Source organism: Rhinopithecus roxellana, chromosome 3, assembly GCF_007565055.1.
Source record: "Rhinopithecus roxellana isolate Shanxi Qingling chromosome 3, ASM756505v1, whole genome shotgun sequence".
In the NCBI taxonomy this organism is placed as follows: domain Eukaryota; kingdom Metazoa; phylum Chordata; class Mammalia; order Primates; family Cercopithecidae; genus Rhinopithecus; species Rhinopithecus roxellana.
This window is the reverse complement of record NC_044551.1, coordinates 175,406,045-175,433,730: the sequence shown is the minus strand read 5'-3', so window position 1 is coordinate 175,433,730 and position 27,686 is coordinate 175,406,045. Positions and strand designations below refer to the sequence as shown.

The window sequence follows — 27,686 nt, the reverse complement described above, 5'->3', positions numbered from 1 at the left end:
CTTTCATACAGTGAGATTATTTCCTTCTCAAATACATATTTGGGAAAATGATTATAAAATTACTACATCAATGGTACATTTACTTCTTTATTCCCAAAGATGAAATCAATAGTGCTTTATTTTGAGAGCATTTTCACATCCCATATTCATGTTCCACTGATATTTGGGAAAAGTCATTCCAGCATTCAATCTTTAAGCTTCCATTTAATTTAGTTAATGAAAGGCTGTGTCCCTTCCCTTTTCCTCCCTCCAAAATATAATAAAGAAAAAATTTAAAGAGCCAGCAAGTTCTGAGTTCCTGTGAAACAGAATGACATGTGTGCTGTGCTTCATTGTTTCAGGACTTCTTGATGGAGACCTTCATCATGTTCAAGGACCTCATTGGAAAGAACGTGTACCCTGGAGACTGGATGGCCATGAGCATGGTTCAGAACAGGTGAGCTGCTACCTGCTTCTATAAAGCTACCTTACCCAGCCCTCACTTCAAAGATCACCTGTTTCGAGTTAAAGTAGGGACAATTTCTCCCTGCTGAAAAGAAATTAAAGTGTTAAGGCATCCTTTCTTTCTATCTTTAAACCCAGGGAAAGACTCCTCACCAATCTTGAAGCTACTCAAAAAGTCCTCCCCACCTTCTCCCTTTTTCAAATCCCTGTTAGAATATCATACTTCATCTCTGAAGCCTTTCCTAAACTCTTGGGACAGGAGATCTTAGAAAAGCATTTTAAAATATATTATTTTAATTTTTTAAAAAATAATAAAATATATTCTGTGGCATGGTAAAATAAGTTTAGGAAGCATTCATTAAACAGCTTTGAATAGATTTCCATGCTGCAGGACTTCTCCGAGCTTTTAATATGCTAATGTGATTTTTTTCTAAGAAGAGGATTTAGGATACAGCATTCCATGTGCCCATCCATTTGCACATAGGATGTGCATTTGGTGTGTCTATGCGTATATCTGTAATACCTGTTAACACTCCTAGACTATCAGTGTAACCCAAGTATAACTTAGATGTCCTATGGCGCATCAAGAGATAAAAGTAATTCTAAACAATTTCAGTCTTTGCTGCTAGATCTCTTATATCATTTCACCAAAGTAAAATCCAAATTATAACATTCATTAATATTTTCTAATATTCCCTTGGGCTTATTTCTAATATTCCTTGGATTTTCCCAAGCCTCTCTCAGAACCTGATTCCCAAATCCTGCCCGTCAATTCCTTTAAAACAGCATCTTCTTGGCTCTTCCCTTTTCTTTCTCCCTGCTTTCCTTTGGCTTCTTTTATTTGTTTTAGACTCTTTCATGGAAAGTCCTTCATATTATACTGGTGTCTAGTTTTATCTCCCTCTACCTATTGTCCTTGTTTTATATCAAAAAAACAAGCATTGGGCTGGCAAAGATAGAAATATCTCTAGAGGGCAGAATAAGGGGAGAAGTTAAAAAGACAAAATCAGAATTCTCTGAAGTGAAAGGGAAAGAGGAAAGACTAACTCAAATTTGTCCAAGCAAAAAGAGAATGTATTAGCACAGATAACTGAAAGAACCCTGAGGTGTGGCTTCAGGCATGGATGTATCTAGGTGCTCAAAGAGCAATGAAGAGAATCTGTGTGTGTGTGTCTGTCTCTGCTTTTTCTATTTACCTTATTCTCAGGCAGATGCTGTATTCATAGTGGGGGAAATGGACTCTAGAAGTTGCAGACATATTCCTTGTTGTATTTTCAATGATGATAGAATGAAAAGACTTCCTTTTCTGTAGGTACAGAAAAAATTCTGAGGCCGGTCTTTAAAAGTCTGGCCTGGGCTACACGCCCATCCATAGACCTCTGTGGCCAGCCGAATGAAATGTGCTGTTAAATCAGGCTTGGATTTCATGACCCGCCTTTGGAACTGGGGGTGGGTGGTGTGGTCAGTTCTACCAAAACCACAAAGTCAGGGGATAAGGAAAGGAGCAGGGAAAGTAGTTCTTCAAAGGAAAGTCTAAAAGTTGTTACCAGAAAGAGGACTAAATGATGGGCAGCTGAATGCACAGATATCCAGCCTTGATCCAGGGTCTTGGGACTAGAGCCCTGGCCAGGCAACTTCTTCTTCTGAGATATCTAATGGTCCTTCTGGAAGAAACATATGCTGGGCCCCGTGGGAGTGCTTTGAAGGAATATCTCCTCCTGAAATCCCAGCTTGATTCAAACTTTAGTCATTTTTGGGACAGGCCCCCAGAAATGATACAATAATCCTTGTTTCTTTATACCTAGAAAATTAGAATGTAGTCTCCTCAGGGACTTAATTGGAAATCTCTCCTAAATAGAAATAATAGATCTGTATCTCTTAAGGGTCAGCCAAGTACTTATTTTTTTTTTACATTAAAGAAAAAAGTTAGACTCCGGAACACAGCCTGGGCTTCAGACTCTTTAATTCTGCCATTTTCTCTTTCGTGAGAAGTCTTTTGACCTCTTGGAGTGTTAGTTTCCTGGTCTGTAAAATGGGGATAACGGTAGTTTCTATTTCATGAAAATTGCGTTATGTGTATGAGGATAGAATGAGTTACTCCTTACCACAGTGCCAGTATCAAGGAAAAACTCAATAATAATAGCATTGATATCACTAGGCGATGACAACAAACTTAGCCTTGGACTAAAGAAGCATGTGTTAATGTCAACCAGAAAAGATTACTTTATTCTCCTTGCAGGCACATAGCTTAGTTCGAAGATTTTCTTCATCTTCTAGCCAAAATGATCTCTTATATTTATAGAACACATGAAATGTTCTCACTATTTTTGCATTTTGTATGATATTATAATAGCTAACATTTATTAAGTACCTAGATCCATCACTGTTGCAAAGGCTTCACATGTATTAGTTCATTTAATCCTTCCAACAACTTTATAATATAGAACAACTGTAATTCACATATTATATAAGAGGAAGCTGAGGTGCAGAATAGATAAGTAACATACTTCCTGTTGCATTGCTGAAAAGAAACAGAAGCCATTTCGTTGAAGCCAATGCTCTTAATCTCTGTATTATTCTTATTGTTTTATTTATTTATTTATTTTTGAGACAGAGTTTCGCTCCTGTTGCCCAGGCTGGAGTGCAATGGCGTGATCTCGGCTCACTGCAACCTCCACCTCCCAGGTTCAAGAGAGTCTCCTGCCTCAGCCTCCCGAGTAGCTGGGATTACAGGCATGCACCACCACACCTGGCTAATTTTGTATTTTTAGTAGAGAAGGGGTTTCTCTATGTTGGTCAGGCTGGTCTTGAACTCCAGAATTCAGGTGATCTGCCTGCCTCGGCCTCCCAAAGTAATCTCCATATTATTAAGTGCATTTTGCCCAGAGAGGTGAAACAACTCTCCAAGGTCATGCCACTAGTAAACAATTTCAACCCAATTTAGATAAACAGAACATGTACTATGACTTATCCCGGACCAGTATTCCCCAGAATACCATTTTCTTTTCTCCAAAAAGATGCAACTTATTCATGTGGTCAGGGCCAACTTCACTTGTCAGTATGTATGGACATTCCAACTAACTTTTCTTCCTTCCTTCCATGATCTGTATGTTATTATATTTGGCCTGTTTTTATAATTTTTCTATTATCACTTATGATTTCTGTATTATGTATGCATTAGTCATCTATTATTTACTTATCTGTTTGTTGGAAAAGGGAGGGGGGTTTTCTAGATTTTAATGTCTCCCCAGCTGTGTACTGTTTGTGTATGCAGACATAGTGACACATCTCCTGCAAGAAATACTTCCTGTTAGAGCGTTTTTCTTTTTGGTAAGCTGCAACACTGAGTAAGATCTGATTTACATGATGTCGTTAATTTTTAAATGATCAAGTTCTTTATAATGTTGTAAATGAACAAGATTATGCCTGGAAACCTCTTTTACCTCTCTTCCATCTGCACCTCACTCTAGAGATCCAACATTTTGAGGAGGCTTAGGATTTATACACATCCCTAAAGTTACCCTAAATGCAGTCAACCACCAAATATTTATTGAATTTCATGGGCATCCAGGGTTCTAGGCAATGGACAGGCCAATTTAAGCTATGGTCCCAGAAGGCAGAGGGCTTCCGGTCTAGCTGGGGAAACAGTAAATATTCCCATGGAAATGTAAGCTGCAGTTGCTGTCATGAATTCGGAGCCCAGAGAGAGACCAGAAGCAGAACAGGGCAGTTAGGACTTATGGTTGCCTGGGTTCAAATTCCATCTGAGCAAGTTCCTTCACCACTCTGGACTCCGTTTTCCTCACTGTAAAATGTGGCTAATAATGATACTTACCACAAAGGATATTTGTGGGAACTGAAATGAAACAATGTGTAGAAAGTAGTTAGAACAGTGTTTGACACAGAGCAAGTGCTTCATAAATGTTAGTTAATTTTACTTTCTATTTCTATTTCTATGGTCTGGATATATCCAAACTACTTCACTGAAGCAGCAAATCTGGGCTGGGTCTTGTCTACCTTTTCATATGGTGGTTCCATCAGTGTGCTGTTGAATCACTGACACCCATTTTCCTTCATCCTACCTACCTTAATTTGTAGTGATTATTCATTTTTGGGGTCCCTACCTCCTCCAATCCATGTAATCAAGAAAGAATGAACCCTCTTAACGGTTTTCTTTTTTTCTTTTTCTTTCTTTCTTTTTTTTTTTTTTTTTTTTTTGAGACAGAGTCTCACTCTGTCACCCAGGCTGGAGTGCAATGGCACAATCTCAGCTCACTGCAACCTCCTCCTCCTGGATTCCGGTGATTCTCCTGCTTCAGCCCCCTCAGTAGCTGGGATTACAGGTGTACGCCACCATGCCTGTCTAATTTTTATATTTTTGACAGACAGGGTTTTGCCACATTGGCCAGGCTAGTCTCGAACTGCTGACCTCAGGTGACTCACCCGCCTCAGCCTCCCAAAGTGCTGGGATTACAGACATGAGCCACTGTGCCCAGCTTACCTCCTCATGGTTTCATTAATCAGCAAAGAACACCTAATCCTGACATCCAGCTGGCTGCAGGATCCCGATCCCGGGAGCCTGCTGCATCCCTAACTGGAATCCCAAATTATGCAGAAAATGTTTGCGGCCACTTGGGGTGAACCGTGTCCTGTCACTGAGCTGGAATATGCCGATTCATTCTAACCTTTTGGTCCATGGAGCATTTTGTGTGTTGTAACAGAGGCACTTAAAGGCTCTGTGGGAGAATGGATTTCGCAGTGGCTCAAGAGGAGGGATGTTTATGTCTTCCAGTCAATTCTTTTATCTTTAGTTCTGACCAGTAGAATCAACCACATCCCATGAATGACAGGGGATTGGGATTTGGAGTGGCCCTTTCTCTCCCTTGGTGCATCTCAACAGATAGGGCATGTCCGCCTCTCTCCCCTCTTTTATTCACATGATACTGCCTGTGGGCATGGGCCCATGCTGTGTTGTCACATGGGAGTATCTTCAGCCTCGTATCCTCCTGCCCCAGAACTTCGAGGCAGTGGGCAGTTAGGGATAACCATAACAACAACAGCTGACATGTACTGAGGACATCTATGTGCAGGCACTGGGCCCCTGCTTCCTGTACTGCATCTCATTTAGTCTTCACACATGGCTCCTTTTACAGATGGGGCAGTTGAGATTCACAGAGGTCAACCACCCAGCCCACGGCCGCAGCTCAGAAGAGTGGCTGACTGGGAAGGTGACCCTGGCTGGCTTGCAGCACCTGTAGGACTCTGTGTGCACCTTCCACTCCTGGGCCCAGGCCAGGGAGTAGTACATGTAGTATGTATAGGCTTATTCTCGGCTGCCTTCTGACACCAGGATTTGTTCTGCCACATGAAGAGAAGTAGGAAGCTGGGGACTCAAGCCAGCAGGCTCTGTGAGGCCTCACATGGAACAGTTTTCAGGATAGCAAGCCTGGGTTTGGCTCCTCTTTCTGCCAGCTTCTTCCTACTCACAACAGCTGACTTATCTGTTCCCTGCTCTATTGCATATGGCTTCTGGTTCCTCATGGAATCATCTGCCCATGGCTTCTGCTCCAGGCTCAGATTGCATTCTCCCTCCTTGTGGGCTGTTTGAAAGGATGGATCTACTTCTGTCCAGGCTTGGGTGTCTCCATTGCACAGTACTATATCCATAAGACCACCCATGGGCTGCTGGCCAGCCCATGCACGACTGCTTTGAGTCACGTGTTGGCCCTGGACCCAGTCAGCTGTGGGCAGGCAGCAGAATGATATCGACGAAGTGCGAAGGGCTGCATGCATGGCAGGCATGAGTGGAAGCATGCCAGTGCCGGAAGTTCAAGGAGCCAGAGTGTCCTTCTGGTTCATTGGAAACACTTTAGAGAAAGACAAACCTGAGTTTAGGTCTAGACTCTTCTGCTTCTTTGCTGTTCGAATGTGGGGAAATTATTTGCTCTTTCTAAGGCTCCGTTTCCTCTTATGTTAAAAGGGTATAACAGTAGCTCCTACTTCACTTTATAGAATTAAATGAAATAACGTTTGTAGAGCTCTTAGCACAGGCCATATGAATTGTGGCAGTTGATACTTCCATCTTTGTTATTATTAATAAAGTGAGCTCACGGCTTGGGTTGAACAGAATTACAGAGATGTCCTTGTGGACAGAACTGCCCTGTGGTTAAATACCTAGATTCTGCAGACAGTGTAACTACATGTAAATCCTGATTTTACATGTACCGCCTGGGCTTTTGGGAAAGTTACCTAAACTCGCGTCTCTAAAGTGGAAACCATATCTCATTCAGAGATGGGTGAGCGTTAGAAAAACAAAAGCAACAGAGGAAAGAATCCATGCAAAGCCCCTAGTGTGGAGCCTGGCAGGCAGTTGAAAACCGTGGTTGGGATTGTTCTTCCTCCTATACAGCCACTAAGCAACACAGACGAGACACAGGAAGTGCTAGGTTGAGATTCGATAATGAACTTTGTTTTCAACAATTCAGGTTCATTGTTGACAGTAATAGAGTTGAGTGTGTTTTCATCCTAACCCACTTTACTATATGAGTTCTTAGGCTTTAAGTACAGTTATTGCTGTTGTTGTTGTTGTTGTTTTGAGACAGAGTCTCACTCTGTCGCCCAGGCTGGAGTGCAGTGGTGTGATCTCGGCTCACTGCAACCTCCAACTCCCTGGTTCTAGCAATTCTCCTGCCTCAGTCTCCCGAGTAGCTGAGATTACAGGCACATGCACCATGCCCAGCTAATTTTTGTATTTTTGTAGCAGGACGAGCCGCAGACAAAACTTCTCAGACACCGAGTTATAGAAGAAAGGGCTTTATTCAGCTGGGAGCATCGGCAAGCTACTGCCTTAAAATCCAAGTTCCCTGAGTGCACAATTTCTGTCCCTTTTAAGGGCTCACAACACTAAAGATTTCACATGAAAGGGTCATGATTGATTTGAGCAAGCAAGGGGTACGTGACAGGGGTTGCATGCACCGGTGGTCAGAGAGAAACAAAACAGGGCCATGAGTTTCACTATGTTCGTTTATACAATGCCTGGAATCTATTAGTTGATTTGTTTTTCTAAGACCAGCAGAGCAAGCACAAAAGAACCAGCGGGTAGGCAAGGGTAGGAGCAAAACGGCAAATTTATTTTTGGTCACCTAGCTTCATGGAAGTAGGTAGGTAGGGAGAGGTCTGTCGGCCTCCGGCAAAGGAGGCTGGCAGAGTCCCCCGGTGGGGCTCTCGGGCGGAGTTCCTGGCACAGTCCTGACATCCCGACAGGAGTGGGGCTGGGAAGTCCGCGCGTGGCGTCCGTCCGGAGTGGCTTTTCTAGGAGTGGGAGGGCAATAGGCGGGGCACGGGCGTGTCGGGGGGCATTCCGCAGGTGCGACCAGGTAAATCTTAGTCTCTTCGGATTGATGTCACCTGGCGCATGCCCGGTTGGTCTGCACCTTCCCGGGCGCCCGCTGCATTTTCACGCGTGCGGGAAAAGTTGGTGATAAAGAACCCGGAAGTGCACCATCTTACCTCCATTCGTCCAAACATTAGTAATATCAGTTTCTAAGTTATGAGTTGATTTTTAACTACTGGGTTTAGGCCAGGCAGGCCCAGGCCTGGTTTTGGGCCTGGCACTGGGCTGCCTGTCTTTGGTTTTACTTCCTTGTTTTTTTCTTAAAATAGGTACTGAGTATAAAACAATATAAAACAATATGAGAGGGTCTCTCTCTCTCCTCATTTTTAGTAGAAACAAGGCTTCACCATGTTGGCCAGGCTGGTCTCGAACTCCTGACCTCATGATCCACCCATCTCAGCCTCCCAAAGTGCTGGGATTATAGACGTGAGCCACTGTGCCCGGCCTATTACTGTTTTTAAAAAAATAAGAAAAATGAGAAGAAAAATGCCTCATTTTTCCAAACCCAAGCATGGGCACCCAGAGTGAAGTGATATTGTGATTTCCAGTGTGTGATTATGAAAGGCTCTAGAGAAAGGGAGGAACTTTGATTTACCTGCTACTAATCTCTGTCATCAGCACAGGGGCAAATCGGTTCGTGGTCATTAGACTGGACTTTGAGGCTGGAGACAAGTTTAAGCTGACAACCAAAATAATGACTGTTCCTGGAATGACTGATAGCATTGTTGCTGCTGAGAATGTGTGAAAGCCCTCACTTTGGTATTGTATTCGAGGTTCTGAGATGTTTACATATAATGTGACAGCCACTCAATGCATTGCCATCTGGGGGATCAGATAACTAATCTTTAAGCAGAGAATACAAAATACGATGTTGTTTCAAAGACATATTGGTGAATAACAGACTAACAAAACTACAGAAATCTCCCTTTGTGACAGCCTGATGGGGTGGCAGATTTTGTGGGATTTTTATTTCTGTTTTTGTATGGTGCTGCCTGCCTCAAAACTGGCTGCTAACTGAGCCCTGTCCTCTGTCTGCCCTGTTGTCTGGCTCTTGCCTTTGGAAGAATAAAGCAGTCCAGAGGGGTCTGAAGCCACCTCAGCTAGTGACCCTGTGAAAAAGGTTACATTACTGCTATTTCACAAAGGAGGAGACTGAAACCTCAGGGGTTATATTAACATGCTCCAAATCCACACCACTGGAGAGTAACAAAGCCAGAAATCACACCCATTGTGTGTGTGTGTGTGTCCAAATCCTGTGATCCCAGTGTCAGGATGCACTGCCTTCTGTGTTCAACAGTCATGACAGTATTTTAGTGAACACCTGGCCCTACAGTGCCTGATGTAGCAAATGCTGCAGATTCTCCACCCACCATCTCTTGAACCACCCAAAATCAGCAGGCAGCTTCGGTGGACATTTCCCATGCACCCTGAGGCTTTCTTTCTTCTTTCTTTCCCTGGGCTTTGTCTGGCTACAGAGTGCTCAGCTTACCTGCAGGACAGGCCAGAAGTACCAGGGACTTCCCGCCCATTGGAGCAAGTTTCAACCAGTGAGTGGCTGCTGCTAAGGCATAAATAGCCCAGCCTTTTTGTTCCCTGGGAGGGGACACTTCTTATATGCATATGTGTTCTGTAAAGTCCAGGTGTAGGATATGAGAGAAAGACATAGTCAAGGATGTTACCAAAATTGTTTCCTTTTTCTCACCCCAATCTGAGCAATTGGAAGAATAGAATTGTCCTTAACTTAGATGGGAAGACTACAGAAAGAAGTATTTCAGGGTGGGTGTGGGGAGGGCAAGTGGTCGGAGTTTAGTTTTTGACATGTAAGTTTGAGATGCCTATATGTTATTCAAGTATGGATATAGATCAGAGAGCTGGAGTGCAAGCTGGTGTGTAGGGGAGAGGCCAGGGATGGAGATAAAAATTTAGGAGTTAAAGTCATGTGGACTGGGGAGTATGTGAGAGCATAGAGGGAGTCTGTGATTCCCAGAAGAGTAGAATCTACTAAAGGAGAGAGATGTTACTGAGTCATACAAGTGAATCATCCTAGACCATGATGAATGTTGGGAACGGGAGTTGCAATGAGGATTCCTTCGGGTACACATGAGTGCAGCAGACCCTGCCCTGCAGAAGCTCATAGTCTGAAAGAAGAGATGTGGCTGCACACAGACAGCTGGAGGTAAAGTGTGCTCATAGGAGGGGTGCCAGAAATAACCTCAGAGAATGGGGGTGGTCTCAGTCACTTAAGGCTGGTGGGATGATGGAAAACTAAATGAAGAAGGCTCTTGATCTGGACCAGGAAGGATAATGACCATGAAGAATCCTGACTTTCAGAGATGAGAAGGCGAGGGACATTCTACACAAAGAAAGAACATAGATAGGGATTTGGGAAATACCAGAAACACAGGGTACTAGCAAGAAATAAGCCTAGAAAAGAAGGTTGGGGTCCCATCATGAGGGGAGGGACTGTCCAGAGAAAGAGCTTGGACTCACCCTGTAGGCAGTGGACAGCCAGTGACGGAGCTGTCCTTTAGAGGAAGGAGCTTTCCAGGATGAAGAGACAGGAGGCTGCAAGACCAGTCGGAAGGGCTTGGCAAGGAGGAAGGAGAGAACAACATGGACAGGAAGACACTTAAGGGGAAATGCAAATTGACAACAAGTACCAAAGTGATAAACGTGCATGACATTTGACAAGTATTTTTTTTTTTTTTTTTTTGAGACAGACTCTCACTATTGCCCAGGCTGGAGTGTAGTGTCATGATCTTAGATCACTCTGCAACCTCCACCTCCTGGGTTCAAGGGATCTTCATGCCTCAGCTTCCCAAGTAGCTGGGATTACCAGCGTGTACCACAATGCCCGGCTAATTTTTGTATTTTTAGTAGAGACAGGGTTTCACCACGATGGTCAGGCTGGTCTTGAACTCCAGACCTCAAGTGATCCACCCACCTTGGCCTCCCAAAATGCTGAGATTACAGGTGTGAGCCACCACACCCAGCCCATTTGACCAGTATTATTACTTGGAGGAGAACAGTGGAGAAGGGGTATATATAGCAGGTATATGATATACACAGAAGAGTGATCATTAGAGCAATGTTTATTATAGAAAAAAACTGAGAAAAAAAAACAAAAAGATCCATCAATAAGAAATGGATTAAACAAACTGTGATACAGCCATACAGTGGAATGCTCTTCAGTGATTAAAAATGATGAGATATATCTACATTTATTGGCATGAAAGAAGCACACAATTTATTGTTGAGTAAAAAAGACAGACTGTGAAACAGCATTTGTTTTTAGCCCCATTTATCAAAATGATACCCTTAAAATATCATTTGTTTACATACATCTAGGGAGACCTTTGAAATTATGTTCATCAAAACGTGGATGACAGTTTTCGATAGGTGATAGGATGTGGTAGCATGTTGTTTATTTGTTTGGGGGTGGGGGGGGTGATTTCTCTCTAGCATGAATTTTCTGCCATAAGCTTGTAATATCTTAAACATAAGACATTGCAAATTTTCAAAAAGAAGTCAAACAGTTATTGAGTTCTTGCAAGGCAAACAGCCCCAGGTCTAGAGTGTGAACAGTTGTTAATCTACATTAGCTGACCTCTCTAAATCAGTAATTTGGCCTTTGAGCCTCTCCCCAAAGAGGGTAAGGGTATTTCAGTCTGGCACAAGGACAAAGGAACCTAAGGCATCATGCTCAGATAGTCTGGTAATTTTCTGCCCTCTTCCAGGGTCTTCCTGAGAGCTATCAACAAGTTTGCAGAAACCATGAACCAGAAGTTCCTAGAACACACCAACTTTGAGTTCCAGGTGAGTATGAGGCACAGAGCTACCCTTGGAGCTGCCCAGGGCATCTCTGACATCTTGGGCTGATCGCTCCATCAGACATATCCCAAAGCCTACAGAAGCTGTCCCAGTCTTTCCGGGGATTTCCACGGAGGGTTGTGGCTGGGGAGAAAATTCTCAGGCTTTCAACCAGGTCCTTGATTAAATAGTCATCAACTTATCATCATATGCAAATGTGACTGTATAATGGTTCTTATGCTAACAAGGAGACTTGCATTCATTCATTGTCAGAGTTGGTACCACCTTTTAAAAATGTATCACTTTTTTTTTTTTTTTTGCTTTTCTATTGCCTGGAGCCAAAAGAGCAGCCAGTCATAGACAATGAAAAATGATTTACAATCAAGTTCTCCAGTACAACTTTGTGGCTTCCTGATTCCTTCCAAAGTCATTTTTAGTGCTCAGCCAAGACCTGGGATCTCTAAGAGATTCAGGGTCCTAAAAGTATGTGCCCGGGGCAAACAGAATGACACACCTGCCCAGGTCCAGGCCCAAGAAGAACAAACTCTGTGGGAAAGTCCAGATTGCTGCCTCTGCCTGGAGAGGTGAGAGGGAAGGCCCCCCACAAAAGGATCCCCTCCAGGGAAGCCTCTGATCCCTAGCATCTCTTGCAGTGGGGGCTTAGCATGTAGGAGACACTGAGCTCATGAACTGCAATGATGGTGTTTTTTCCTTGCTCATCTAAGTTGTTTAGTTCCTGTCTGGGCTTTCACCTCTCAGAAGCTGAGCAACTTCAGGCAAGGCCTGGACTGTATCCATGCCTCAAGTGAGTCATCTGTAAAATGCAGCAACTACCCTTTCTACTTCAAAGGGTTTTTCCAGAACTGGATGTGACGAGGGGCTTGTTGGGAGAACCCACTTGTAAGGTCCCATAAGTTTCTGTTCAAATATTTCCTCCTTAAAGAGGCCTCCCCTGCCTGACTCCTCTCTGAGGATCACCCCCACTGACCCCACGGTCATTATGCAAAACCACGTGGCTTCCTGGAGTCTCTTCATACCACTGAATGTGATTAGAAATCATCTTTCTTCTCTACGTGCGTATTTTCTCTCTTTCCTCCCATAGAACTTAAGCCTCATGAGTATAAAGACCTTGAACACACAACAACTCTATGCTCTGTGCCTGGCACATGGTAGGTCTTCTTGGGGTGGTGATGTCTGGGCTGAGGCCTGTGAGATTCACCCTGCTGAGAGCACCAGCCTATGAGTATTTGTTGAGAGGATGAACAGCATCTCTGAAGAAGATTCTCTTGAACTACCTTGCATTCAAATCAGGCAACTGAGCGACAATGAGAGTGATGATAAAATGAGTAGCTGCCGTTTTCTGACGATTAATACATGCCAGATCTCACGAGAAGCACTTTAAGGGCATTATCTTTCTCAGTCTTTACAGCCACCCTTCAGGTTAGCCACTATTACTAATATATTTTCTGCTCTAAGGAGGCAGGAAGTAAGACTCAGAGATAATAAGGAGATAGCCTGGTGTCACTGAGTACATCAATGCAAAGTTGGGACCAGAACTCAGTGGTGGCTGACACCAAGGCCCACACAGATGACTACAACCACATGCCAGATATAGACTTTCCCCGCTGCAGGGGGTTGACTGCCCGACTGGGTCTGGGTGAGAGTTTCTCCTGGCATTATAAATCTACGACATGGGAACAAAGCATATCTCTTTAGCTGGTTTGAATCAGGAGAGATGTTTGATTTCCTTCCAAATGTGGCTGAGATGCCTGCAGGCTCTGGTCACGGGTATGTTCAGGGAAGTTTCTGCTTTTTGGGAGAGGCAACTTGGAACACCATACCTAGGGGCCAGAGGTGACAGGGTTTGGTCCATATAACTGCGAGCTAGTTTGTTCATCTCTTTCCGTGGGTGTCAGCAATTGCAGCCTCAGACTTGCTTTCCGACTTCACTCTTTTCTATGCTCTTAGATGGCTATTTTCCAAGAGAAGCTCAACTTCATTCCTTCAGGGCATTCCTTTAGGTTTATATCCTGTTTTCCTGAAAGAAAATCTGTATTTGAGAGATGCTCAGAGATTGAGCGTTGCATACATGAGAAGTACGGGCTTGCAAGCTGAGTGACTTTAGACAAATTACTTATCTCTGTGTGCCTCAGTTTCCTCAACATTAAATCAGGATACTAATAGCAGCTATGTCATTGGATGGTTGTGAGGATTAAGTGAATTCACATAAAGTGTTTAGAACAGTGCTGGGAACATAGCAGCCATTTAATAAGTGTTAGCTCATTATAATAATAGTAATTTTATTATTTGGATAATGATTATGATGATCATGCCCCTAAATGTGTCAGGGCTGGGAATGCATGTCAGTCCTTGATAAAAAGGACAGGAGGCCTCTTTCTGGTCACCACAACATTGCCTGGGGCTGTCACACCCACAAGATTCTGTAAAACAGAAGAGTGGCCAACATTACACAATAAAGTAAGTCTCTTTTCTTAATGAGGCTTCCATAGCTATTTATTGAAAAGTACCCAAGAACAGGATCATTTTCCAACCTTATCTTTGTTCTCCTACCTTTTCCTCCCTCTGTGTGAGAATGGATTTGTCCTCTGTACCCTGCCTGGAACACGCCTTGTCTCCTTCTTACGGTCTCATTAATTATGCATTTAATATCAGCAGGAATAGCATCCATCACTGACTGCTGCCTGTCTTGGCAGCCACTGACCAGAGGAGGGGCAGGTGCAATGAGATTATCCCTAATATCTTTCCCAGAACAGTGGTTTTGTGATTCAAAGGGCAGAAAGTAAGGAGCTTGGTGACTGCCACTCTGTAGGTGACAAGAACTGGGGATTATAAAAATGGTGTTTTCTGCTTGTGGCTGAGATCACTTGCATTCTAGGCCCTATTCAGGATGCTGGTCCTTGGTGTCTGCATCAGTTCACGTGGTCAGGGAAGACAAAGAGAGGATTTCAAATTCAAATCAGCAAGAAATTGTGTTTAAGAGCAATTCTTATGGGCCCAGACTATTGCAACACACTTCAAGGAGCTCAGAAGCAAAGATCACTGCCATACCCTCAAGGATCTTGGAATCTTGATAGAAGGCTATATAAATCCATCTTCTAGCATCCAGGCTTTTGAAGAGGGTGACTAACTTTATTGGGCATCTACTTAGAAAATTTTGATTCTCATCATAATCTTATTAGGTTGTGATATACCCATTTCACTGGTGAATAAACTGAGCTTCAGAAAATTGATTGACTGTTCTGTTAAAGGTCATCTAACCAATAAATGGGGCTGCTGGGATTTAACCCCAGGCCTGTCTGCAAAGCACATCTTCTTTTCACTCTTCTGCTCTGTCTCTTAGGAACTGGTTGCCTTTGGATTCCAGGAGGCAGCTTTATTTAGATCCCGAAGCACTCTCTGCCATTTCTAGTTCTTACTGGCTCTGGGATAGAGAGCTCTGAGATGATTGGCTGGAAGATGAGACTCTCCATGTTGAAATCTCTGATTGTTCCTGGAATCAGAGATTATACTTGGACTCCAGAAAGACTCTGTATTGGGCAGCGCTGTGTTTGGTAGTGAGATGATTCTCTCTCTTTGGGGATGCTCTAATTGGCTCTAGGTGGTGGCCATTTCTGCCTAGGCCTTGAGGCATTCTTGGATTACCAGCCTATCCTGGGAACCATTTTTGATATCCTGTGAAATGAAAAACTTCTAAATTATCTCTAGCCTTTAGTAGAGGCATGAGAACCACCACCTTGCTCTTTATAATGGGAAATGTAACTGGTGATGCCAAAAACAGGCGAAGGAGAGACACACACAGAGGGAGCAGTCATCAAAGCCTTGCCGCCTCCCATAGCGCCACCACAGGGGGACTCATGGTGGGATGGTTCCACCAGGCAGAACGGTGGGCACATGCTTGGGTGCAGTTTCCCCAGCCCTGCCTGCTTCAGCTTTTAGGCCCCAGACATCCTCTAGTCTGATATTTCTCACCTGAGTCCACACCTGGGGCCTTCGACTCCCAGAATCAGAAGCATCCCCAGAATGGTCATGACAGCTGTGCCTCTGCCCCAAAGAGGAGGGCAGGCTGACTGCATTTCAGCACCACTGCATGCTGGTTTCTTTTTTTAACTGAAATTTGAGATAAATAATGATTCCAGGTCACTGAGAAAGAATCCTGATTCTGATTTAAAAAATCCTTGATCTCTCTGCTATAAAGACTGTCGTCTTTATAAACATCAGATGGACCAGTGAAAACCGTAACCATCAACAAAGCGGAAAGGACACTGAGAAGGGAGAAGAGTGATTTCAGCAGAAGAGCAGGGTGGTGAAGAATGCAAGACCTGGAGTCAGATAAACTGGATTCAGATGCCACCTTCAGCATTTTGTAGCTCTGTGATGTCAGGCAAGATATTGAACCTCTCTGGGCCTCAGTTTCCTGATCTCTAAAATGGGGAGAATAATTATACAAATCTCATAGTTTTTTTAGGGGGTTTTAACCAGAATGCATGCAGTGTGCTTGGTTCATTAATGAACTCATTCAAAAAATAATTTCCCAAGCACATGCTGGCTCAGACATAATGTACGATACCATATAAACAAGAGTAAATTTAAAAAGAAGGTTCTTGCTTTCTTGATGCTGACAACCAGTAGAGGAGACAGAAAATAAATTAATTTTGTTGAAAATATGACATAGATGTTGTGAACAGGGTATAATATGGGTGAATAATGGGTGAATCCACTTTGCTTGGATGAGTGGAGAAGGCTGTTTTGCAAGACTAAGAGTTTACTAGGCAGTGATTCTCTCATCTAGTCCTTACAACCGCACCCTTTAGATACTATTGTCTTCCTTTTCTAGGTGACGTTACTGCGACTCAGAAAGGTAGGGTACCTTGTCCATGATAATGGAACTGGTAATTGAATTGAAACCCTGGAAGGCAACCTGACAGTGTCTATAAAAACAAAGACAAAAAACAACTAAACATGCACAGACCCTATGTCTTAGAAATTCCAGTTCTAGGAATGTATACTACAAATGTAGTTTCCCATGCATAAAGATGTTTAAATAAGGGTGTTGATTACAGCATTGTTGCTAGCGGGAAAAAAAAATTTGGAATCAAGCTAAATGTCTATAAATAGGGAATTTGGTTAAAATTAAAGTACATCCTCATAGAATACAATGTAGCAATAAAAGAGAATGAAGCAGATCTGTATATGCTAATATAGAAACATTTGCAAGATATATTGGTGAGAGAAAAAAGCCAAGTGCAGCAGACTTTTAAAAAAGATGTCTATACATACATTTGTTTATGCATAAAAAAATTCTGAAAGGCTATCCCAAGGAATTGTTAACATTTTCTTCTGGGGAATTAGACTTGGATCCAAGGTAGGATGGAAAATAAGTTTCTCCCATTTAATATTTTCTATCATTTTTTAAAACTATGTGTGTATATTACTTTTATAATTTCTTGAGAGTTAATTAAAAGTAACTAAATTCTCATTATACCCACTAGCAGTATGACTTTGGGTGGTCTTTTACTTTATTTAGACTTTACTGTTTACCTCTGTGCAATATGGTAGTCAGAACAGATGACACTTAAATTTATTCCAGTTCTAACCCTCTATTGTCCTATCATTTCAAAATATTAAATTCCCAATCAGAAATCACCTCATCCCTTCCCCCAGGGCAAAGAGACCTGTGCATTTTGCTAAAGAGACACTGTAGCTTCCCCTAGTCAGCTGAGGTAGACATTTAGTAGAAATATCACCAGGCAGTTTGTAGCAGGGCAGAAAGAAAAATCTGGGACCCTTTGAAGAATTTCTCTGACAATACAGCAATTGGTAAATAAATATTTTCTAGAGCCCAGCTGTATTCAAGTCCTTGTGCTGAGCATGGCATTAGAGATACAAATAAATGGAAGACAAAATCTTGGTACTTGTGGAGGTTACAATTGGAGAAGACAGGGCATACAAATACTCCACAACCAATGTTATCATCAACACCACCATTCCATACACTGAGTGCTTAGTGTCAAGCCTGTAGTGGATGCCTCATTCTCATATTATTGATCCAGTAATTACAACAGTCCTTTATGGTAGGTGCCATTATTTTGGGTATTTTACATAAAGGAAAATGAGGCTCAGAAAGGTCAAGTAACTAGCAAAAGGCAACCCAGCTAATAAGCAATAGAAATGGTTTTCACACCCTGGTCTGCAACACACTGACACATGTCCTCTTGACCATCAGACAGTGCTGTCATGAGAAATGAATGGAGCACAAGGCCAGGTGCAGAACAGTGGACTAACATCCATGATAGCACACAATAAGTGCTCCTCAAATCAGGAAGTGATCAGGCAGACCAACGTGCCCTGCAGTCTAGGAAGGCTTCATGAAGGAAGCGGGTCTTGAACCCAGCTTGGATGTAAGAATAGGACACAGTCACTGCGGGTATGAGAACCACTGTGAGTGAAGCTAAGGAGACCAAAATGCTCCTGTGATCTCTGTGGAGTCTGAGCAGACCAGCCCACCTCGGTGGGCAGTTGTCGAAGGAGACAGCACTGGGGACCATGGAAATTGTAAAAGAATTTAAGAGCCAGGTGAATGCATTTGGATCTGATTCTTTGGGAACAAGAGTGAAGAAAGGCTTGGGGCAGAGGCCTTATAAGTATTCAGCAATATCTAGTTGTGACCACGGCTCACCTCTAAGAGCACTGCACAGAGCCACATACTGTGACAACCTCCTCTGAGTTCCGGAAGTCATTCCCACAGAGCCCCATGGCCAGAACTGGGCAGGGGCTGTGGGTGAGGTACTTGGATGTGCCATTTCTGATCCGCTAAGAAGATGAGGCACAGCTATGGCCTCATGGTTCATAAAGGTCTTCCAGAATGGAAGCCAAAACCAAAACAAAACCAGGTCCACTCCCACGACAACTGAAACATGTCCACCCAGAGATTTGTACAAAAATGTTCATAGCAGCATAGCGTCAATGCCGTGATTCATAATAGTCAAAGACTGGAAACAACCCAAATGACCATCAGTGGATGAATACATAATCAAAATGTGTATATCCATATGATAGAATATTATTCAACAATAAAAAATGAAGTACTGATCCATACTACAACATGGATGAACCTTGAAAGCATTACACTAAGTATAAGAAAACATACATGAAAGGTCACATATTTTATGACGTCACTTATATGAACTGTCAGAACAGGCAAATCCACAGAGACAGACAGTACATTAGTATTAACAGTTTCCAGGCAGTTTGTAGCAGGGTAGACAGAAAAATCTGGGACCTTTTGAAGAATTTCTATGACAATATAGCAATTGATAAATAAATATTTTCTGGAGCCCAGCTGTATTCAAGTCATTGTGCTGAGCATGGCATTAGGGATACAAATAAATGGAAGACAGGATTTGGGTACTTGTGGAGCTCACAGCTGGAGAAGACAGGGCATACAAATACTGTGCACCCCGTGCTACCATCAACACCACCATTGCATTTACTGAGTGCTTGGTGTGTGCCAAGCCTGTGATGGATGCCTCGTGTTTGTATATGTTCCAGGGACAGGGTAGGGGAAGATGTTGGTGGGGAGAAGAGGGACTGACTCTTATGGGCAGAGGGTTTCTTTTGGTGTGATGAAAATGTTCCAAAATTAGACAGTGGTAATGGTTGAACCACCCTGTGAATATACTAAAAACTAAATCATACACTTAAAAAAGTGAATTTTATGGTATATAAATTATATCTCAGATAAAAAAAAAGAAAATCAGGAATGGGATGACAGAGAAAATGCTTTTTTGATGGATTCATTCAGGGTAGAATAGAGAATGGCAAGAGGCTCAACCATATTTGACATGTGTTACATGTTAGGTGGCATTTCTGAAATTATTCTTACAAGTAATTATAGATTGACTTGCTTTGTTGGATACTTATTTCCTATGTACCTTGATTACTCTTTTGCTGTCCACTAAAATCAGAGATTTCTCACTTTCATGGAAACACTCATTCCCATGTCTTGTGGCCACGGTTTTCTCTTGCCCTGGCTTGTTGTTTCAAATTCTCATCTTCAATGTGAGAAGGTGTAAGCTCCAGACACAAGCAGACCAGAGCTGCACATTTTCAAAGCAAAGCCCTGGAGAAGCTGCTAAGTCATGGGGGTGCCGGGAGGAAAGGCAGTCTGAAGGGGTGTGGACAGGAGACCCAACCTGCCACATGTGTTTACATAAGCAAGGTTGCTACGGAAACAAGGAGATTTGATTCCAAATGATACAAGAAACTTTGGAGGACTTTGAGGAAGGGAGTGGCATGATCTGATTTGTTTTTGTTTTGAGATGGAGTCTCATTCTGTCTCCCAGGCTGGAGTGCAGTGGCGCGATCTCAGCTCACTGCAACCTCCACCTCCTAGGTTCAAGGGATTCTCCTGCCTCAGTCACCTGAGTAGCTGGGATTACAGGCATGTGCCACCACGCCCGGCTAATTTTTGTATTTTTAGTAGAGATGGGGTTTTAACATGTTGGTCAGGCTGGTCTCGAATGATCTGATGTGTTTTAAAAAGTTATTTTGGTCTCTGCATGGAGAGCTGACTTTAAGGGGGCCATGAGCCAAGAGGCCACTTCACTGCATTCCAAGAGCAGTTTGGTTTTTGGGGCCCTGGGTGATAAAGGTCCAAGTAAAGAAAAAAGCATTCACTCAACAAAATGTAAACTGCATGAGGCCAGGGATCACTGTCTGTGTAACCGCTGCTCTGTCACCACACTGTGGCAAGGCCTGGGCACTTAGCAGATGTTCCAGAAATATTTGTTAAATGCATCCCCAGCTGAAGACTGACCGTGGTGTGTTAAAAGAACCCCGGATGTCAATTGGAAGGTCTGGGTGCAGATCTTAGCTCTGCTGTGTGTATAACAAGATGAGAGACTTAGGCGAAATACTTAACCTCTACAAGCTTCAGTCTCCTCATCTGAAGGAAGCTTGAGATGAGGAATAAGAGCTGTCAAGTGTTGAGCGATGAAAGGAAGATGTATGGGAAAGTTCCTGGCCCATAGTAAAATTAAACTGCTTGTCTTGCTTCTTCCAAAGACTGGAACCGCAAACCCATTTGAAAGTCATACTCTGGGCAGCAATGATGATGTTATGTTATCAGTGGAAGAGTTGCCACTTTTATAGTCTTGGCCATCTGCAAACACGAATGAACATCTTTGAGTTAAGGATGAAGGTCTCAATGGCAGGATGATTTCTCTGGCTAATGTTACCTATCCTGTTGCTACAAACACTGTTGAGAGGGGCCAAAAGTGGGTGGGCTTTGTTCAGCAAAGCTGTCTCCCACCTGCTCCTTGCAGGACCTTGGCATCTTGCAACAATTGCCCTTGAGCACCAAAACCCTAGGCGGTACCACTGGCTTTGGTACCAAAGGAACCACTGGAATAAAGAAAAGCGCAACAGCAATGAGGCTAGCAAGGATTTTTGAGCTCTTACTGTGATTCATGTCTTTAAACACCTCATTTTGTTTCATCTTTATCACAGCTTTCTGCAGTGGGTACCAGAGTCACCTCAGTTTTGCAGACAGGTTCACCGAGGCTCTGTGATGAATCTATGGATTGTAGATCCATGGTTTGGATCTATAATATCTCTGGTTCTGTAGCCTGTATCAATATTGCCATCAGTGTGGCCAGTCTTTTGAACAGTCACCATGTGCTGACTCCTTTACCTGCTCTATTTCACTGCAAGCTGGTGGAGTGGGTTCTAGTATCAGTGCCTCACATTTAGCACTAACAGATCAGATATATGCAAAAATCCTTACAAGCCTGCATCTCAGCTGGGCCAGCAGGGGCTGTAACTGAACCGTGCATCAGAATCACCTGAGTGCTTATTAACCTGCAGATTTCTAGGTCCCACCCCCAGAGGTTCTGATTCAGTAGGTCTGGGCAGGGGCCAGAGAATTTGTATCTCTAACAAGTTCCCAGGCGCTGCTGCTGCTGCTGATCTGGCAACCACACTGTGAAACCATCGAACTAAAGGGAAAGAAAAGGCAAAATATTTTAAGACAGAATGGATTGCAGGTTGGTCCTCCAAGCTGTCAGGTGAATTAGGGAGGACTTCCAGAGAGGCTGTGAATCCCTGAACTGTCTTACCCTTCATCACCCTCTAATTCCAGGGCAAGAAACAGCTCTCCATGGCACTCAGCTGGGACAAGTTGTCTTTCAAAAAACAAAACAAAGCACAAGGACAAAAAAAAAAAAAAAAACAGCAACAACAACAACAACAAAAAACCTAAAATTCTCCTCTTCTCCCAAATCCTGTTGTCTGAGAGTGGACGTGGTAGCGCCTAGAGAAATCCATCCATTGTCCTCACTTTGGCCAGGATGTTAATTTCAGAGTCAGTGCCAGTTAGAAAATTGCAGTGGGCGCAATTAAACTGGTTCTGCCTCTATCTTCTGCCATCTTCATAAATTATTCACACTACCCAGCGCTTATGCCTTCCCACTTCAGACCCTCTCCATAACTGTTCTCTGCTCTTTCATTTACAGCTGTGGAACAACTATTTTCATCTGGCAGTGGCTTTTATCACCCAGGATTCTCTGCAGCTGGAGCAGTTCTCACACGCCAAGTACAACAAAATCCTGAATAAGTAGGTTGCATTTTTGGATTTCCTGAAGAGGGGGAGGTCCATGAGATCCTCTGAGTTGGTGCCTGAAGCAGAGGTTTTTGTTCCTCCTAGGTACGGGGACATGAGACGGCTAATTGGCTTCTCCATCCGTGATATGTGGTACAAGCTTGGTAAGTAGGCACACACATTCAGATACTCACATCGGCGTGCACCAAACTCCTTCTTGAAGACCATCTATTGGAGGGCCACAGGGGTTTTAGCAGTGGGAGCATGAAATAACAGTTCATTACTGTGTGTACCCTGGTTCTTAGTAAGTGCCTGATTATACTCTGAATGAGAGGGGGTCCCCACACGCACACCTACCCCCAACCCTGCAAGCAGCTGTGAATATGCTTCTGCTTGATGCCCCCAGTGGGTTACAGATCCAAATGGAAATTTGTAAGATGGACCAGGACTATCATGGGAACTCATGTGCTCACACATCACACGAATGCATGCTGCTGATTGGAGGGTCATTCTGCATCCTGTATAGCATGGTCCACAAAACATACTCCGACGTCATGGGGAGAATTGGTTCTCTGAAATATGAGAGGGTCTTTTTAGCTGAAAAGTAACCCCATAAGCTGTCTCTGCCTCAGGGAGCTGCAGGAATCCTGTGTGGTTACCTGAATGATACCTGTGGAGGGAGGGATGGAACCAAGGAGACATTTACTGAGACTCTGAGTCAGTCCCATGCTAAGAAGATTGTATTTAATCTTCACATCACTTCCTGTAAGATGGAACTGTTCCCCCATCCTTTTATTGATCAGGAAACTCAGAAAAGGAAGTAACTTGCTTGAAATCAAACAGCTGGAAGCCTCTGAGTATGGTTTTGATTCCACAAGGGCAGGGGCCATAAACCTTGCTCATGGCCTGCATCCTCCTCTATAAATATGTGCTGAAAGGGTAGATGATGGATGGATGGATGGGTGGATGGATGGATGGATGGATGGATGAACAGTAATGAATTTTTTTATTTTTCTGTCCCTCCTTGACTCTCTGATTCTAAATTGCTCTGCCCTGGGTGTGACTGTTGACTTTCCTACAAGTACTAACCGTGCCCATCTCTTGGATTTAATTTTTGTTCCCTCTTCAGACTATGCTTCTTGCTTCCCCAGGCCTCTTATTGTCTGCCAGTTCCCAGGGGTTTTTTAGGCGGCCGTTGCATGCCCCTTCCAGCAAGTTCTATCCACTGTGGGGGAAGCATAGTACAGTGAAGAGACTATCAGTCTGGGTTCTGTTGTTGCTGGTAGCACCAGACTCAAGCTAAGAGAAGTACAGGCTGGATAACAGGGAGGTTGCAGGTTGGCTCACAAAGCCCAAGGCAGAGCCAAGGACCCAAGCCCAGAACAGACTGCCACATCTTTGCTTTAGGCCTTGCTCTGACATTTACAGGCTGTGAGGCCTAGCATCACCAGGCCTAAGTTGGGGAAATAAGCACCCTCACAGGGAGCTTATGAGGGTCATAAGAGCACAAGCTGGGGCAAGTGAAGCCATGGAGGCCACCACCCCCACATCAGAGTTTTTATCATTATTGTCATCCTTGCCCCATCAGGATGGAACCTAATTTTTCTGTTCTCCCTGGCCTCTACCCTCTAAGATGCCAGTAGCACCCTCCCTAGTTATGACAACCAAAAAAGTCTCCAGATGTTGCCAAATATCCCCTGGGAGGAGGGGGTACTACCTCTACCCTGTTTTTCTAGAAAGGCATGTCTTTCTCAGTCTATCTTTTGTTTCTCCACACTGGGTAAGGACTGGGATATAGGAAATAATTGACGTTTCATTTACCATTGCTTTGCAATGATAGGGGAATGGGGGAACATCGTGTAAGCACAGGCCCATACGACAGCCGGCACCTAACCTCAGGGTCAGGAACATGAGAAGGAGTAAGGGCCCACAGCAAAGTGAAGATGACATGCCCATGCAGAGAAAAAAGACTGTCGCCGTTCCTCTCCAGTTAATTGCTGTCCTACTGAAATGCAATCCCAATGTTTTCATACCTTTCAATTTTTCAAAAGAAGCCAGGAGACTGGGTTTTTCAATGTATTTTCCAATTTATGAATACTAATGAAAACTAATTGAAAGTTTTCAAAACATCAGATGTGCTCAACACATGATGGACCCAGATTCAGTTCACTTCCAAGTTTACATTCGTTGTTCTACAACAGCAGAGGCTGGATAAAGCTGTGGCAGGCTTCCTTCCCCAGCTCGGCACCCCAGGCATTGCCAGAATTGCAAAACAGGGATCTGTGGTTTGTTTGTTTCAAGTCCTTCCGCATGGCCTGCTCTTTTCTGGATGTCCTTCATTGCCATTGTTTTGCACACAGAAGATTTTATTTAGATATAGATTATGTTTTGGCAGGCATTCCTGCACTCCCAATTATGCTGATGAATGAAAAGATGTTACCAGATATTCCACCTGCTTAGAATCACAGAACGTTGGAGCTAGAAGGGCCCTTCAGAGATCATACTGTCCAGCATTTTTCAAACATTTATTTTTAGCTGAGGACCAATAAAAAAATTCTCATGCTTAATAAGTAAATTGGATGAAAATAGAGCTATTGTAATTGAAGTGAGGTGGGAGACCCAGAGCCCATTATAACAGGCTTCTCTTGAACTTCCCTTGTAGAGGGTTTTCTAGGGGGAATCCCTGAGCACTGCAGAGAACAGTTGGAAGCAACTGATCTGGTCCAATTCATTGTTTTACTAATGAGGAAACTGAGGTCCAGAGAGAAGGGGTTTGTACAATATCATGTAGTGGGTTAGAGGCAGAAACCAGACGAGAACCTTGGCCAGAGTATTTGCTCTGAAGCATCACAGACTCCCTGCTGTTAGCAAAAACCTGTAGGATGAATTAATGCAATTAAAAGACATATCTGTCAGGGGTTGAGAGTTAGTTGCAAAAAAGAAGCATTGACTGCAGCTGCCTTAATCAGAGAAGGTATTTATTAAAAGAGTAAGAAGGAGCTGAAGAACCAGGCTTCTCTTGTTCCTGGCTACCTGAATCCAGGATTCAGTGTTTTAGGATTGCAATTTGCTCAATTAACAATGCCTTGTAGCAAGTAACAGCCATGTGTCCCAAGTCTGTCCCATGAGAATCAGCAGAAACATACCTGTTAGGGCTACAGGAAACTTTTTTTTCCAATTAAAAACAAAACAAGACAAAAACCAAGAGGCAAGGAGAGGACAGATTGAATGAACAAAACGCGTTTTTGCCCATAGCCCTCCCCTCTCTTTCTTTCTGGAAAACGACAATATGGCTGGAGGGGCAGTAGTCATCTTAAAGCCATGAGGACAAAACTCACATTCTGAGGATGAAGGAGCAGCTCTGGACCGGCCATCTTTGGCTTCTTGTTAAACAAGAAAATTAAAGCTTCAGTTTAGTCATGGTAGTCAGATTTCTGTTGCATTCCTAAATGATACATCGTCTCATTCAACCCTGCTGATTGTATAGGTAAAGTTGCCAAATGAGGCCAAGAGAAGCACAAGGACATTGCCAAGGTCAAAAACAAGTCAGTGACTGAATTGAGGCTAAAAGAGCCTGTCTCTTGATCCCAAGTGCAATGTTCTTACAAATAATTTTTTTCAAAGTGTATGCAAATTGTTTCAAAGGGCGTGAAATAACCAATGATCTATGTTTTTTCAAAGACTACTGATAATGAGTAAATCATAATGCATGTTAGTTTTCTAAATTTTGTTTTAAGGCCAGAAGCAATCAGGGCATCATCATCACGATCATCAGTATCATCATCATCATCTTCTCATCAAGAACAACTCGAGCAACCCTGTTGCTTGATAATAAGATAGCTAATTGCAAATCTATAATCGCAGGCCTGAAGATTATTTAACATTCTTCAGGGGAAAGTCTAGACAAATTGTGTGTGTGTTGTTTTGGGAGAGGAGGTATGGGCAGGGAGGTTTTCATGGCAAGAAGGACAACATGTTGTTAAGGAGCCAGCCACTCAGGGGTTAATGCCATTTGTTGTTTTGGATCCTGGGTGGACGCCAAATGGAATGTACTTTTCCCAATAGTGTAGCATCATAACTTTCGATTTCTGCTTGGCATGAAACAATGCACATTTTTCGCAAATGACTTTGCACTTAACCCTCCCACATTCACTTGGGTTAACACGGAGCTGCTGTGTTAACACTCGTTGTGGGAAAGAAAGACACATTCCAGTGCCTGGCATCTCGGTCTCCCATGAAGGGAGATTGGCCTGGCCAAACCTCAAGGGCAATTTGGCCATTACTGTTTAAGCATCTACAGAGTGCCCAGCTCAGTGCAGAGCTCCAGAGAGTGGAGCTATCAAGTAGGGAAAAGTAACAAAGTGAAATATGTAGTGGGGACTCAGGAGTTTAGGCAAAAGGGATGTAAGTGAGGACTGTAAGGATGATTCCATATGGTGGGAAAATGGCTTCTGAATTGGAAGGAGGACCGTGTCAGGACTGAAGGAAAGACAGGGAAAGGGTAGGTATTCCAGGGAAGCAACCAGCCCAAGCAAGCATGGCTTCCTGGAGTTGGGGAGTGGCTGCTGGGAATAAATGGGAAATGGGATTAGTGTGGCCATCCATCCATTCGTTTGCTCATTCTTTTAATAACCAACTTGGAGCACTGTGGTAGGCTCCCCAAAGATGTCCATGTCCTAATCCCCAGGACCTGTGGAATATGTTACCTGACACAGCAAAGGAGACTTTCAGGTGTGATAAAGTTAAGGATCTTGAAGATGGTGAAAGTGTCTTGGGCTATCCAAGTGAGCTCAGTACAATTACAGCACCCTTATAAGTGGAAAAGCAAAAGCTGGAGAAAATCAGAGTCAGAGAGTGATTTAAAGAAGCTGCATTGCTGTCTTTTAAGATGGAGGAAGGGGCCACGAGCCAAGGAATGCCAGGATCCTCTAGAGGCTGGAAAAAGAAGCTGGGGAAGGCAAGGAAACAGATTCTTCCTTAGATCCTTCAGAAGGAACTCAGTCTTTCCCAGACTTTGATTTAGCTCCATGCAACCCCTTTCAGACTTCTGATCTCCAGAATTGTAATAAAATAAATGTGTACTGTTTTAATTTACTAAGTTTGTGGTGATTTATAACAATAGCTGTAGGAAACTAACATACACATCCTCTACATGCCAGGTACTATGCCAGTAGCTGGGGTTAAAGCCTGAATCGGATTAGAGATATAGCCCCTGACTTCACGGACTGGTGATCGTTGCACTGAATAGTTACATACTAACTGCAGCATTATTTAATGACAGTTGTGAAGGAGAAATAGCTGTAGAACGGAAACTTGGGGCACCCACAGAATCGGCGACAGACTCCTGCTTAGTGAGTAAGTCAAGGATGGCCTCCATGAGGAAGAGCCAGAACCCCTGAGCTCCAAGCAGTGCTGTTCTTT

At 43.4% G+C, this 27,686-nt stretch overlaps 1 protein-coding gene across 2 annotated transcripts in view; it reads left to right on the top strand.

The window, feature by feature from the left end:
- Positions 1-27,686, top strand: part of DOCK2 (dedicator of cytokinesis 2) — a 447,672-nt gene that overhangs the window by 350,248 nt on the left and 69,738 nt on the right. For both annotated transcript variants that reach the window (XM_030926872.1, XM_030926873.1), the window contains 4 exons: positions 342-436; positions 11,575-11,653; positions 22,180-22,280; positions 22,371-22,429. In XM_030926872.1, coding sequence (XP_030782732.1) covers positions 342-436; positions 11,575-11,653; positions 22,180-22,280; positions 22,371-22,429 — 334 coding nt within the window. The remainder of the gene's footprint in view (positions 1-341; positions 437-11,574; positions 11,654-22,179; positions 22,281-22,370; positions 22,430-27,686) is intronic.